General features: G+C 46.2%; 1 protein-coding gene across 1 annotated transcript in view; it reads right to left on the bottom strand.

Annotated features, from left to right (window-relative positions):
• LOC144797860 (uncharacterized) overlaps nt 1–15,973 on the bottom strand; it is a 97,259-nt gene that overhangs the window by 59,129 nt on the left and 22,157 nt on the right. Inside the window, exons 4-5 of the mRNA XM_078668663.1 lie at nt 14,594–14,721; nt 1,038–1,178 (exon numbers count right to left, since the gene is read on the bottom strand). Coding sequence (XP_078524789.1) covers nt 1,038–1,178; nt 14,594–14,721 — 269 coding nt within the window. The remainder of the gene's footprint in view (nt 1–1,037; nt 1,179–14,593; nt 14,722–15,973) is intronic.

Genomic DNA, 15,973 nt, shown 5'->3' with positions numbered 1-15,973 from the left:
AATCAGAGTAGGCCTCCTGATCACAGATTGAGGGGACCTCCCGATATTGCAGGTCCTCACACCTCCACACTCGTATGTAGTCTGACGCCTTGAATGGAAACTACTGGGAAAAACCTTCAGACTCTTCTCCTACCTCTCAAACTGTCTTCAATGGACACCCCCGGGTGCCAAATGATCCATCACCAGCAGAGTCACCCAGGGTTCCACATGGTCCCCGGTCTTCAACCTCTACATGCTGCAAACACTGCTTTGACTTCTGTCAAAGCTGTGAAAAGCCTTAAATACAATTCTGAGCCTCTACCCAGTACCGATACACTATAGACAAGCGCTTCCTCCAACAAAGATTAGTCCTAGCCCCCTCTGCAGCCAACTTTTAGCAGAGTTCCCAGGCAACCACACTCCTCACACCAGCAATTACGAGTTCATGCGCCCTCACTCCCTCAATCAGGGATTTATAAAGCACAGCAAAACACCCATGAGGATTACAAGGCGCTGGAGTAGCCAACTGCTTCGTGGTGATTTGTTCAGTCGAACAGCCAGGTCTTGAGTCCTCTCTGCAATTCCCAGAGTGACGGGGCAGACCAGAGGTGAGGGAAAAGGTTGTTCCAAGGTTTGGCCGCCAGGTGTGAGAAATCCCAGGCCAGAGGTGCAGGGGAAGGTTGTTCCAAGGTTTGGCCGCCAGGTGTGAGAAATCCCTGATCGTAACTTACTTCTTGAACCACAGCAAAAAGCCCCAACTCGCTTACTTCCAACCACAATCATTCATTTCCCAGTAATGCCTCACTTCTGGAGGATACAGAAGTACATTCATGAAATCAGGCAGACGAGCACCTGTAATGCAAACAGAAGATTAAAATCAGTGTCAGCCCTGTAGGCAGGGGCAACAAATTCTGGATTAACCGCCCCAATCCTCAAGAGCAGGCTGCAAATTGAGACAATTAATAGGTTGCTGTCACTGGCCAATACTTAATTACTAAACTGGAAAGCCACTCAAACTGTTGCTTCTAGGAAGCAAGCAGGCTAGGTCCAATGCTCACCTCAACATAGTTTTCCTCGCAGACCATCTCCCTGGGGCTCCACGGTACAGAAAGGAGGCAATTCATGGCGATGTCATAAGAAACGACCCCGGAAGGAAAGGAGACCAAGAACTGGAGCGAGACGTTAAACCTGGAATCATCCTGCATGGAGCAGAAAAAGAGCAACTTAGCAACCCCTCTAGAAAGTGCAACGCCGCCACACTGAACAGGTTTTTATAAGTGCTGTAGAAGGACCGTGGATATTCCCATAGAAATAAAATGTATAACGAACTAGAAGTAGTTTATAAAGGGATACAATTTTCAGAAAGTGATGCATTGTCGCGGATGAAATGTACAGTTTACATACATTTGTATGTTGTACATATAAGCTCTGTACGAGGAACATACCATTTGCATCTCTACCTACGGAAACAAAAGAATGCTAGAATTATTTCCACTATATGCTAGATCTTGTCCCAAGAGAAGTGTTAATGCATTAGAACTTTGGCATGCTGGGAGCTCCATTGAAGACAATGGAGTGCTCCATGCTTTTACAGGCCGGTAAAGGAACGTAAAGCAACATTCCAATGTTGTTTTCACAAGCCTCTCTGAGCCATAGGGAATTTAAACCCCTCAACCTCCGAGGACTTTAATTTGTTGGAACATTCTTCCCTCTAGTGGCAGAATGTTCTAATAGCCTTATAGCCCTTCGTAGTCGGGCTATACCGGCTATTAAAGTCCCTCTCCCTTGTTAAAGGCCCTTGCCTTCTGCTCGGGGCCTTTAACGCTGGAGAAGGCCTTTAATAGCCAGTATAGCCCTCTACGGCGGGCTATAAGGCTATATTAAAGTCCTCCTCCTTTGTTAAAGGCCCTCGTCTTGTGCCTTTAGTGCTGGAGAGGGCCTTTAATAGCCGGCATAGCCTGCTACGGCGGGCTATAAGACTATTAGAACTTGGAATGTTGGGAGCTCCATTGAAGATAACAGAGTGCTGCAGGCTTCTAACAGCAGCTTGAAGTCCGGACCCTAAACATTCCAATGTTTACTCACAGTAACAGCTGTGAACAAAGGCATCAAGGAGCCCATGGGGATTTCAACCCCCTCAGACTGAGGCCTTTGTTTTTCAAGCTAGAACATTGTGCCCTAGGGGCGGAATGTTCTACTAGCCTTAGAATCCTCCGTAGCGGTCTCTACCTGCCATTAAAGGCCCCTGCCTTGTTAAAGGCCCTCGCCATTGGCACAGGCCTTTAATGCTGGAGAGGGCCTTTAAGGGCAGGTAGGACCTGCTACAGTGGGCTCCGAGGCTAGAATAGGAGATCAGCTGAGTGGAAAATATTAAACACATTAATTGATGTTAAGAGGAAATGTTATGGCAAATTGGACACTACAGTGTGAAAGTAACAAACCACCTCCATTCCCATAACCTGCCTTCCCTCCAATCGCTGGCTTTTGCTAGGGTCGTGCTATAGATCTACCCCATCACATTTTAATGAAATCCTTTGTCAATGACCGGTCTCACATGCATTCCCAATTTAGAATGTTTTTAGGTTTTCATTTTTATTAGGGCTCAGAAGCCAGAACCAGGTTTGAGATCAGGGTTAGGAAGTGCCAGGAATTGCCAGTGTGTCCTCTGCCTCAATGAGACCCAAACCCATTCCACACTACACCCTCTACAAGCTCCATTCAAACCCGGAAGTGATCCTTCTTGGCCATCTACATTGCTGGAATTGCCTTCTTTACCAAAACTAGGACCAATCAGACAGCAGGGGTCAGCAAAGCATCATCACATTCAAAGCTTGTGAAAGGACCAGGATGGCACCAAGGAACCCTTCAGCCTGCTGGCAGGAACTTTTGACACCACCACACTAGTTTGAGCAGAGATGCTCTAAAAACACTGGCGACAGATGAACATTGACAAACTAATTACTTGAAAACTGAAAGGGAGGAGTGTGAATGGCTGAGCACTAGGCAAGTAGGTCAGGACACCTGGGTGTTACTGAGACAAAGTGTGAAGACCAATCCAACTCCTGCAATGCTCCCAAGCCTCTTGAATCTCATGGAATCACCATCGCCGCCTCCAAAAACCTTCCCACTTTAATCAGGTGAAAGGCCCAAGGAACACCGAGGACACCTAGTGTGTCTGCCAAATGCAATAGTTGTATTTGCAAAGAAAGACAGTTTGACAGGACATGGTTGTTTTGGTGATACATAACCCAGAATCGTGAGTTGCAAATTCACAGCATCGTCCCAAGAGAAATGTTGCCAGCTACAAGCACATTGGCAAGGGAGTGTCATGCAAGTTGCACTGCATGTCTGTTGTGGGTTCTTGTGAATCACACCCCTTTAATATCCCAAATCTTCTTGTACCCATCACTATACAAGTCAGTACTAAACTGGAGTGGCAGAGTGGGCTAAAGAATGGTGATGGATTAAACCCAGATCAGTTGACTGGGGGAGAGTGCTTGTATTGTCAACGCTCCGTCCATCATTTCCTTTGGTTTTGCTTTGTTCGCCATATGTTGGCAGGGTATGCTCAGACGTGAGTCCCTTGCTCACTTTGCCACTGGATTCAAGCAAGCCTGGCTGAAGACGGCTGCAATGCCAGAAACCGGTCCTGGGAACCTTGTTTCCGGTCCAGGGAAGGCATGGCTTGGCAGTTCGGGCTGGACTGTCCCATGAGGCACAGGGTCAGACTGATGTGCATATGGCCATGTCTAAACTGGGGTGGCAGAGTGGGCTAAAGAACGGTGACGGATTAAACCCAGATCAGTTGACTGGGGGCGAGTGCTTGTATTGTCAACGCTCCGTCCATCATTTCCTTTGGTAGTAGTGTGATGGTAAACAGAAGGGGTTCTAGTCCTCAGTGAGGGCGCGTCCTGAGCTGTGATGGAAGCCAGAATAGAACCGACAACCTATATAAAGTATATAGGGGTGGTAAGTGCCCTTTAACCTATGACCAACAGTTTATATTCTCTTTTGCCTCCTTTGTGATGGAATAAAATGCTTGTATGAGCCCTAAAGCCATGCACGAGATATGGTGCTAAATTAGAACTGTAAATCCATTTTCGGAGATATACAAATAATGTGTATTTCTGCGCCAGTATATTAAAATATTTTGGCATGTTATGAAAATGTTTGAGTAATTAAGCCATGCTGAACACAAGGATATCCGCGTTACTCTAAGTAGGTGTGCATGTTAATTTAACATTTCAAAAAGATGTTCAGCAAAATCATTTCTAAATGCCCAAAGAGAAGCAATTCACTTCGATTCTTCACTATTGGACCTTTGCCTGTGGTACAAAAATCCATAGTTTACCGTTACATAGGATTTCTAAAGCATGCTCCTCTCTCTGTGAAACCAGTCTGCTGTCCCAGGTAAGTGGAGGGAGACCAGGACAGAAAACTAAAGCTGGTAATAGAAGCAGAAGAAAAGCCTTTTCAGCGACCTTTCTGCATTCTCCAGAATAGAAATAATTTATTTTACGTAACGTACTTTACGTACAAGTCCTTTTTAAAGTGTCTAAATCACTTTCGTATAAGCCCACAGACAATTAAATATTGAACATTAAACAGACTGGAATGTTTTCGTGTGCCCTTTATCTAGTAAGGTAAAGCCATGTCTATAGTTTAACAGTCAAATGACATTAAAGAGCAGTTATCGCCTTAATATAGAAATCAAGAAACTAAACGGGCCTTGGAAAGTACGTACGGATTTATTTTGTGTTCTTTGCATCAATCCATGGGCTCACCCAGTGCAATATATAAACACATGCAGTCTGTCTGGTCTATTGATATATGGGACAATATTTGAGGAGAAGCTGTCACAGCAACCGGCTCATAGGTAAATTCTGCTCAAATTAAAAAAAATAGAAATACAAACTGCTGTTTTTCCAATGGGAATGTATCGTCTTACAGTAGTTAGTTTAAAAAATATAGCGCCAAAAAGGTGCTGCGTGCACAGAGTAAAAAAAAAGTTAATGCAATAAGAAAGCTTGTGAAAAAGGTATACAATGAAATATAATTTAATCTAAATTGTTTAAGCCTGGTATAATGTATAAATGTGTTTAACAATGTATAGGTGTTTCAGCAAGGTAGGTATACAAATCAGATTGTTGTGTCCCAACCCAGTTTCCGTCGTCGTTTTGACCCGTGTTTATACATGACTCACATCTGTTCGGGTCTTGCTCAGGACAACAAAAACAGCCTAATGTTTGTAAAAAGGCCCCTAGAGGTCACCCTGTAGTGAAGACACGATTCTGCTTGCATACATAGCTATGTTAGCGTAAGCATATTAGAAGCTTTAACGCCATTTTGCCACTTTTGCACACGACACTACATGCATCTGTTGTAAGTTAAACTGCTTGCTTTTCTTCGCATGAGAACGGTCTGTTTTTCACATCCCTAGACTTACACAGCGACCTTAGTCTGTACAGTGTGTGCAGTCTCCAAAGTCAAACAATGTATGCTGTTGATTCAGGTAGATCGGCCCACGCTCTAGACAACACGCACGCAACTGCAAATAAACTCGGGTGCCTTTAATTATGCATTGCATGCATGATTCGGAGACTACGATAAAACCTTTCCATCTACAGAGATCACTGCTGATCCGGAGATGTGATTCACCTCATCTGATCTTGGAGGTATGGTGTTCCCAGTTTAAACCTAGAGATCTATTATATAACCTAGCTCCTAGCCAGGGGAGGGGGGGGTTCACAAGACGCTATGAACCTGGTTCCACTATCATTATAACAATGATTTTTCCCTTTGTGATCAAGTAATTGTAACAATGCGGATTGTTTTATTTCTAAATCATTTGCCTGCTTACGTTAGCCAAAATACTGCATCTTAGAGCAGGTAGCTAAAATAAACATTTTAAAATTTACTGTGTCTGATTACTCACGTTGTGGACTTGTACGAGAATAAAAACGAGAGAGTGTTCTGGATTCCCACTATTCCAGGGAGTTCACTAAGTCGCTTGTTCCGGGTTGTCTAATCGGTAGCTTCGCTGTAGTACGGAGAACGAATGAGACACCGATGCTAGTCTGATTGGGGTTCCGGGCACTGAGGTGCGTTTTTTGGAACACCACAATTCACTGAGGTCCTGGTTTCCTGCGCATAGTTCTGTGCACGAGCAGAATCCCCGCAATCTTGCATATCAAAATGGCTGCCAGTGCTCTTGGCGGGTAGTAGAGTCACAATGTGCTATTTTTCTTACCCATATTGGGACTCCGTATTCTTAGCCAGGACCCGGATGAGACATAAGCAGAACAGCCAATGAACAATGTAGACGCGGCAAGAAAACATTGTGTGCACCACATTTCGAAGAATACTAAATGATTAACCGGATGGAGCAAGAAGAGACCACCACATTACGCACCCTCCTGGAGTCAAGGTCTCGTTGTCCTGTCCATCAGAGGGGACGAGCTGCTCTCCCATATACTCAGTCCTCCAGTCACCTTGTGGGAATGGTCTTTGTGACTGAAGAGGGAAGGCTACTGCTGTACCCCCTTCAAAAGGCCAAGCCTAGAATCTGCCACATTTCCATAATCGGCAGCGTTCAACTGTTCATGCTGTGAAGAGGCCTGCACCCGGGGCCAGTCATCCAACGTCCACAGGTCCTAGAAGGAACCTCACTGAGGGTGGTAGGCAGTTTGCCCCCAGATTTACACCGGTGCTCTCAGGGGAGCAATACTTTGAGGATCACCTTTTGTTTGACTATTAGAATGCAATTCATCCTCCTCTTAACACTGAGCGCAGAAACCCCACCTGCAGGTGGGTTTCTACTCCACTTGCAACAATCAGCTGGTCCACCATTCCTAGAGACTGGCCCCGCACCTACCGGCTGATACTACAGTCACTAGCAGCATTTGCTGTCGACTCACCATTGCACAGGTCACAGTAAACCTATGTGAAGAGTAGGAAGAGCCACTGGTAAGGTCTCTAGGTCTGAAGGACCAGTGCCCGAGATTCATTCAAGCATCCCATTCCACACTTGCCCTTCGCCATAAATAATCCTACAGCAGTAGATATGCTCATAAGTGAGTCCTGTGCTCTCCGTGCCATAGGACTCAAGCTATACCTCACTGACCCGGCCCAACAAGGCTGAAGCTGGTCCGAGATAGCTTGTGGTCCTGTTCAAAGGGGTTGCAGCCTGAAGTAGTGGCTGGACTGCGCCTACTGGAGCAGGAGCATCGCAGACCTGCTTGTGAGTACTCCCTGCCAGCAGCAGCTACAGTAAAAAGGGTGGCAGTAGAATGCAGCTTACAGTGGCTCTCAACTCTAGCATTCCACCCATCCCTCCAAGGTACCAACAAGGCTGCACCGCACAGGCATGTTTAGGAACGGAGAGATCTGTTATGGAGCAGAAGCCCAGCAACACTCACTCAATGGTTTCAGACGCGAAGGGGGATGCCCTGAGAAATGCCTGGGAACAAACCGTCCTTTCATCTGATCGGCATCCCATATCATGTGAATTACTGCAAATCCACCACCGGGCCATAGGTCTTGAGATACAGTCCAAGTGACATCAAGTTTAGTCTAATTTGTGCATTTGAAACCTAAAAGCTACTGCCCTGTTTTGGTCACAGGACTTAGGGGAGTGATTCTCCTCCAACCTTCACTCCAGCAACTGTTGCCACCACCAAGAGTAGTATCAGTCTCATGTCTTAGTAATATCTTGAAGGGCAAGGGATGTTAAAAGACCAGTTTGGAAGGTTCAGCCCTCAGTTTTAGGGTGAATGAGTAAATTCCCATGGTGACTCCCCAAAGCAGCCCCAACCCAATGCAGAACATTGGCAAGTAGAGAGGACTGGCTACAACCTTTAAAGGTTGCAAAATAAGTTTGGGGTCCCTCCTCTTTACCCTTTCCCTCCCCATCCACTCCCCCATCTCATCCCATCCTATCCTATCCTCACATTTGCCTGCCCTTGGCGCAGCTAACTCTCCTTGCTTATAGACACCCCTGCACAGCGGATTTAGCGCTGCAGCGGGCGAGGTGTTTTTGCTCATAATTGCCGCTATTCTCGCGTTCAGCAGGACACGCCCACATGCCTTGGCCACACCCCCTTCCAACCCTTTCCCCCACCTGTATATAGTATGTGTCACTTCCGGAAGCGCAGCGGACGAGCGCAGCGGGCGCAACGATTGCGCGCCAAAGGCGCGCCTAAGGCAAGCCCGTCTGCGCCCGTCCAGGGCCTGGGGACTGTCACCTTGCCCAATATACATCTTTATCCCCTAGGGACTGGACTACTCTACACACACTCCGGCCGCTGGATTCCACTACCTACTCAAGATTACAACAACTAGGCATTTTCCAAGCCCGCAGTACTTTTCCAGAGATCCGGACCCTCCTGTCTTCCCTCATCCCCGAGCACACAGCCACCCCCCTTCTTTCTAAACTCCTGTCCGCTCAGGCACCTGCCAATATGGAATTAGCAATCATATACCTTAACACCCGGTCGTTAGTCGCCACCAACTTGACATATGCCACCTCCTGGATTCAGACCGACCCGACATTCTACTCCTAACGGAGACTTGGCTGAATGAGGATTCCCTCCTTGATATCTTGGCAGCCATTCCACCTGGGTATTATATCCTCCAAGCCAACCGGCCAGCTGGGAAACCCGGTGGTGGCGTAGCCGCCATTATCAAACTCCCCCTCAGGTTCACTTCCCTCTCCCTACTCACTATTCCCCAGGTTGATTGCCTGGCAATCAGATTCGAATCCTCGGTGTCTCCCCTCACCTGTGTCCTGGTATACCGTCCTCCCCAACCCATGCCCAACTTCCCTTCGCTCTTTGGCGACCTACTTTCCCAGCTCACAATTAACAACTCTAAACTCCTGGTCCTGGGAGACTTCAATTACTGGCCGTCAGACGAACACGAAAGCTCTCACTCCCTGGCTTTTACCGACCTTTTAAGTGGGCTTAATGGCCTTCAACACATCCATACGGCCACTCATTCCAAGGGCCACACCCTAGACCAGGTTTGGACCTACAATCTTGAAATCAAGTCCCTTGCGATCTCACCTTGCCATTCGTCGGACCACTTCTTAATCTCCTTTCTTCTCCTGGTCCCTCCACCGCCCCTCCGTAACCGAGGCCCTAGCCTCCTGGCTCGCAACTGGAACAAAGCAGACCTCGATCTATTTTTCACCTCTTTAACATCCTCGATTCTGCCCAGCCCCAGTCCCATCGACTCCCAGGAAGCAGCACTTGTCAAATGGCTAGAGTCCGCTAGCGACAAGGTCGCCCCCTCAAGTTAATTAGAACTAAGCGTCCCCACGACACACACCGATTGTTTTCAGATAGCCTTAAATCTTTAAAACTGGGACTTCGCCAAGCCGAGCGCTGCTGGCGTAGAAACTAGGACCCCTCAGAAAAATTAAATCTCTTAAAAACTATCTGGAGAATACCAACAGGCAATCTCAGCCGCTAAAACTGCTTACTTCTCTACAAAAATTCTTAATTCCGCGCAAAAATCTAAAGAAATCTTTGCCATTGTGGAGGAGCTCACACCCGGACAGGGTGACCATCAAACCCCTCCCATCTCAGGCACTATGATTCCCTTAACCAATTCTTCACAGATAAAATCAGTAAAATCAAAAACAGCATTTCCTCTGGATCCCCCGTGATGTCCCTCACAGAGGCTATTCCCTTTCTTAACCCCCACTCCCTGACCAAGCTTCCCCCATACTAGGAGACTTTTTCTCTCTGCTTAATAAAGTCTCATCTGGCTCCCCCACAGATTGTTGCCCACCTGTGATCCTCTGTGCTGCCTTTTCGGCTTGCCCTGCCCCTCCTGAACAATTCCCTTCTGCTCGGTGAGGTCCCCAGCCAGTTTAAGAATGCTGAGGTGGTTCCCATATTAAAAAAAAGCTAACGCTGACCCCGCGGTCTTGGGTAACTTCCGTCCTATTTCTCTTCTCCCTTACCTGAGTAAGGTACTTGAAACTCATGTAACCAGAATCCTCAGTGATTTCATTGAAGATTCCAACTTCCTATACTCCCAGCAAGCAGGGTTTAGACCTGCCCATTCTACGGAGGCGGTCATCCTCTCCGTCATGGAGGAACTCCGTAGAGGTGCAGACTCCAACATTAGTCAAGCCCTGATCCTTCTGGATCGGTCGGCGGCCTTTGACACGGTCGACCATACCATCTTAGTCGACCGTGTCAATGAGGCGGGCATCAGTGGGACGGCCCTTAACTGGGTCCACTCCTTCCAGACGAAACGCCACCAATCAGTCCGACTTTCCCAGTTCTCTGCCGATAGGACGAAGCTCACCTGCGGCATCCCACAGGGTTCGTCCCCGTCACCACTCCTATTTAATCTGTACCTCACCCCCTTGATCCGCTCCCTCCGGGGAAGGAGTGTCACTGCATTTAACTATGCAGATGACATGCAGCTTGTCTTCAACCTCGACTCCTCGGACAAAGCGGCCCAGGACTTTCAGTCTACCCTATGCCACATCAGTAACTGGATGGGTGCTCACCACCTTAAACTCAACCCCGACAAGACTGAGCTTGTTCTTGTCGGAGGCCCATCCAACCCCTGGAACTCCTCCTTTTGGCTCCTTTTGGCCCCTTTCCCTTGGCCCCTCTCCCTGCCCCGCGGACAAGGTGAAAAGCTTGGGAGTTTATATATCCCATGATCTCTCAATGAAGCATCAGGTCAGTGCCACTGTGTCCTCCTGTTTTTTCCAATTAAGGAAGATCCGGAAAATAGCTCATTTCCTGACCACCGAAGCCCTCACTTTGGCACTGCTGGCATTAGTCATCTCCCGGATTGACTATGCCAACGCCCTGTATGCAGGTATCCCACAATATCAAATCAAAGACTACAGCTGGTACAGAACCAGGCAGCTCGCCTGATCTACCATCAACCCAAACACCACCATGTCTGCCCCCTGCTTAAAGCCCTTCACTGGCTCCCTGTATCGGAGCGCTGCAAGTTTAAACTAGGATGCTTGACCCACAAATCTCTGGCCGGCATCGGGCCTTCCTTCATCTCCTCTCTTCTACATCCTTACGTTCCCTCTAGGCACCTCCGATCTTCTCACCAAGCGCTTCTCCAGACGCCTAGGTTTAGGTGCAAAAAACACGGTGGTCTCAGATTTTCTTTCCTGGCTCCTTCATTCTGGAACTCACTCCCGTCAGAACTCAGACTCTCTCTCCTACCCTCATTTTAGGTCTCTCCTCAAAACTCACCTCTTCCGCAGCATCTACACATAGGCACTCATCATTTCCCCGCTGTGCCTCTTCCCCAGCGCCAAGAAACCGTCCGGTGTAAGTCGCGCTTTACAAGAATTTTTTACATTACACATTTCTCTTTCGACACCTTGCGCTGGTCCCTCTTGCCCCCTCTCCAGTTGAAATCACAAGATTAGACCTGCTTGTGGGTCGGTGCCCACAGACTGTTTGGCACTTTTAGGAGTTACCAGAGGACATAAGGTCATTCAGCGACAGAGTATTGCAGGTTGCCCATTCTGAAGCCCCTCAGATGTCAAGTTGAGAAGCTTTCAGTGATCACCTGAATTTGATAACGTGTTGGGAGGAACTGGGACCAAGGCGACTTCTATGAACATTGACCGCTATTTGGAGAGCGCTTATTCCCCCGAGCGTGGGAATCTTGGGACTAAAGGAACACCAAAACCAAAATAAAACAAAAACAGTTGAGGGGAGTTTTGACAGCCATTCTGGACACCAAGTCAGCGCTTTGGATATGTAGGGAGAGGCTGTTCAAGCTAAGATCCAAGTAGCGGAGAGCACACACACCTAGACAAGTTTGCTTGAGAGGGAACAAAGAGTCGCCGCTAAAAGGTGGAACGCAAACTTCTCTAACAGGGTGAACATTGATACGCTGGGAATTGTACAGGTCTATAGAGGATCTGGTGCATTAAACAAGGGGTTGAAGAAACTTTGTTTATCACCGAGCCAATGAAGGTGAACTCTTCCCTAGATACAGGATCGACTTTATGCAGCTTGCTGGCCAGTCGTACTGAGATATACGGACCCGCATCTAGTTTACCTATAGAAAGATGCGGAGACAACCTGGACATGCAGACGGGGAGGTGAAAAGGCAGAATTTTCCTTCAGAAGAGTATGTATACTGGAAACAAGGAAAAACAGCATGGGCCTTCGTTTTCCTGTACAGAGTACTAACCATCCAACATTAAATGGTTAGGGTTGTGTTTGTATATTGCAACATAAAGATTTGAGGTTGCAAACTTTGACTGGATTGCATGTTATCCCCAATCTAAATGTTAGAGTGCAAATTGCTGAAACTCAAATCCAATTATTTACTTCTTGTATAGGAGAGTATTTCGAGTGACGTGATTTTATCAAAGATTTAGATCTTATACACAGATCCCTCCTATGGCACAAGCGGTTGATGGATAAACCTAGAATCTTTGTTAATTTCATATAAAAATTGTACGGAGGTGCGGGCAATTGAGAAAGTACCAAAACAGAAGTGCACCAAGATTACATATCAGTCAATGCACCAGGAACGCATCTTGGCACCTTATTGTTTAAGATCTTAAGTGGCTAACACTTCCTTGCGTTACTTCTCACAAAGCCCTCTTAGCTAGATCGCCAGTGCATCAAAGACTCATCACGTTATCTTCCCTTGATTTATCACACTAACCGGTCTGGTCTCCAACATGCCTTTAGAACATGGACAGCTTACGGCTCCATGAATTACCTACAATTTAATTTGAGAAAAACTCAAATTCCTTCATTCATGGATTCACATTTCAGATCCTACGGTCTCTGGGTAGAACACTGCTAGAAGTATTCTAGTTTTCTATATTTGAGAACACTTTGAATCCAAACTTAGCTTGGAACCATTCATCAAATCTAGGAATAAAATATTGAACAGCATCTTTTTAGAAGATTTAATTAGCATCGTGGGGGAATTCAATAAACCTGAAAGAACAGCAGATTTAGCAAAAGGTACTACATCAATTTATTGCTGTCCCATTTTCTTTCCTGATAAGTTTCCCAATTGATGGACTTGACTGTGCAATCTACTGTAAATTCCTAGGTCTTAGGAAGTGAACATCCTTAGAATGAAACACTAGAATCTGTTATGACTGATCACTCCATTCAGCTGATGCCACTTGTGATGACTCATGCAAGTTAATTTGAGGATTCATTTTGTTCCGCTTGGAGTCAAAGTTTGACCAAGGATAGGACAGTCTTAGGTGTACAGACTCCTCAGTCATAAAGTTACTCATCATAAAAAAATATCATTAAAAAAAAAAAACTTTATTTCAGCAAACGATTGCCCTAAAAGCATCATGTTAAAAACATACCACAATACATTCAGAAGACACAAAGTAGCTAAATAAATAGTTATAATCCCTTTGGTTACAGTGCTAATCTAAAAATCAATTTGCTAAGAAAAGGAGCTAAGTGAGGGCCAGCCTCATCCCCGTACACATCACAATGAAGCAGTAGTATAAAGTTACATCGGCCTACCATATCCCTTTACTGCTGCAGGCCTCTGAGGAAGGTCCTGCGCGTACACCACATGTTAAAGAGAAAACGAGATATTGAGCAAACAATAGGAATTTGCATATTTGATTTCAAAATCCTATAAGCTTCACTAAAGCGTCTGGTCCCCATGTTTCTACATAGCTGTGTTAGCCAAGACATTCTGGCCTCCGCGTAGCCTCTACAGACAAATAGTACGTGTATTTCAGTTTCTTCAGTGAAACTACAGGCCGGGCATTTCCTGTTTGAGGACCCCTCCCAGTTTTTCATGAAGGCACGCAGCGGTAAGACTCCGTGCCTAAACTGAATAAATAGTTTTTTGCGAGCTGGGGCTGGATATTGTCCAGCACCTGTTCAAAGGTATAAGAATTTTTTATACTTCGAATTGCCTCTGTAAGACTGCCAGAGGGAGTTCTGTAACCAAGCTAGTTATGCTTATGCTCTCTGAAGCTCACTATAAGGTTTTTTCTTACTGTCGTTTGGGACACAAGTTCTGCGTTCGGATACTACTCGTGAAATTCCTTTGTGAATAGCAAACCATCAGTGTACCTTTGTGAATCAGGCCTCAGCGATTAAGGGCACTGCAATTTCTTTGACTTTACTGCTGAGGAAATGTTCTTTAGATAATTTTATACTTTAAAAAAAAAAAAAAATTATATATATATCCAATCCGTTAGGTCCAAAAGCGGGCTTCCAGGCACACACACATTTATAATTTTGCCAAGATTGTCATTTCTCCCACTATGGGGGCCCTCTCAGATTCAGGCCCCCATCCTCTGCCTTCAGATCTATTGAGCTCAGACGACTATGGTCACCTCAACTCTTACTGGGGCAGGCCCTCACCAGCGAAGACCGGAGGATGATTTAGGACCGGTCAACACCCAAATAGTCGTATTGTTGGCCAACACAGTAATAGGTTATCCGTCAGAATCACATTGGAGTACGGACATTCCTTATGTTGAATACTACGTCGACACAGTATTCGATCATTTCACTGTGACTGGCCAAAAGGGCAAAGTACAGGAAGCTGTCAGCTCCACTCAACACCCACCTGGGCCATCACAAACTCTGTAGCAGTTACTTACTGAGGACTGGACCGGGCAAGCAAAGTAAGACATCCGGATTTCCAAGTGCTCATCCAAGTCGCTTGTGATGGTGAACCCGCACTGGGATGCAACAGCGTCCATGAACATGTAGGGCCTTCCAGAGTCATCTGCAAAAATAAGTAGATCATACAGAGTAATGATTGAGGCTTCCTTCTGCCTCAATATGGCTGCTTTTTCCATAAGTGCATACATTTCAATAGATCGGAGCTGGTACCAACTTGGACAGGCAATTACAGATCAAAGACATTTGGATCTCAACATAGACTATTGAATTTGTGGCAGCCAACTTTGTGATTCCTTCCAAATGCAAGGAAGGAAAGCATGCAGACAACACAAAATCCCTCTTGCAAACCTCATTCAGGAACTGTTTTGTTTGGTACAGTGTCTACAGACAGAATTGGTCACTAAAGGCGGAGTAAAAAATAAAACGTAATGTTACCATTGGCTCTGGTAATCCACTGCTGGCCTATTGGATTCAGAAAACTGCTGCACTTGGAGGAAGACCGGAACAAATTAACGGCTACATAAAATTACTTTACAGAAGCTTTTAATGCATCCCACCCCATGAGCTCAAGTTTTGCAAAGTCACATTTAATGGAGTATTGGAAAGTCACCAGAATCAGGCCAGTCAGATGTTAGAATAGCAAATTGGTCTAAGCTTCGCTTGGCAACCACTGCGAGAGGATTAGTCACATTTGTAAAAAAGTGTTACAATAATTTCAAGAAGCGATGTTTGAGTGGAGGACCCAGGGAGCTGGAGAACAGAATTCCTATTCTGGCTGTTCAAACGACTGTAGGATGTTTGGCAAATCTCTCAAGGTCACGCTCCAGATCCCTGAACTAACAAAATTTGAGAATTGTGTTAGTCGTATTTCAGACCAATATTAACAAGTCTCACTGACGTATGACCCCCCTTTCCTTATTGGAGACTAAACCTACAAATCCTAAACGGACTTCGCATTCATTTTCCTACTGGGAGTTTTCATAAACGCTCAGGAAATTTCCATGGGCCTGTAGGTTTTTTGCTTGCATGTGTATTGCAAAACCTACATAGGGCGAGCGGATCCGGTTGACCCGTGTTTATGCATTACTTCTAGAGCTCAACCGCCACTGGGAGCAAGAGTGCTGTACATGTAGGGCAACACAAGGAGATATTAGACTGAGTGCTGAAACCTTTCAGACGCACGCCTCCAGTCACAGATCTGGGTTGAATCCAGCATTGTGCTTTAGTTCACTTTGCCACCTCAGTTCAGGCCCAGCCATATGCAAATCAGACTAGACCCTGTGCCTCATGGGAACAGTCCAGCCCGAACTGCCAAACCATGTCTTCCCTGAACCGGAAACAAGCATCCTGGGACC

The sequence above is a fragment of the Lissotriton helveticus genome, chromosome 12 (assembly GCF_964261635.1).
Source record: "Lissotriton helveticus chromosome 12, aLisHel1.1, whole genome shotgun sequence".
In the NCBI taxonomy this organism is placed as follows: domain Eukaryota; kingdom Metazoa; phylum Chordata; class Amphibia; order Caudata; family Salamandridae; genus Lissotriton; species Lissotriton helveticus.
The sequence above is the reverse complement of the archived record's forward strand: the minus strand, read 5'-3'. Positions and strand labels throughout refer to the sequence as shown.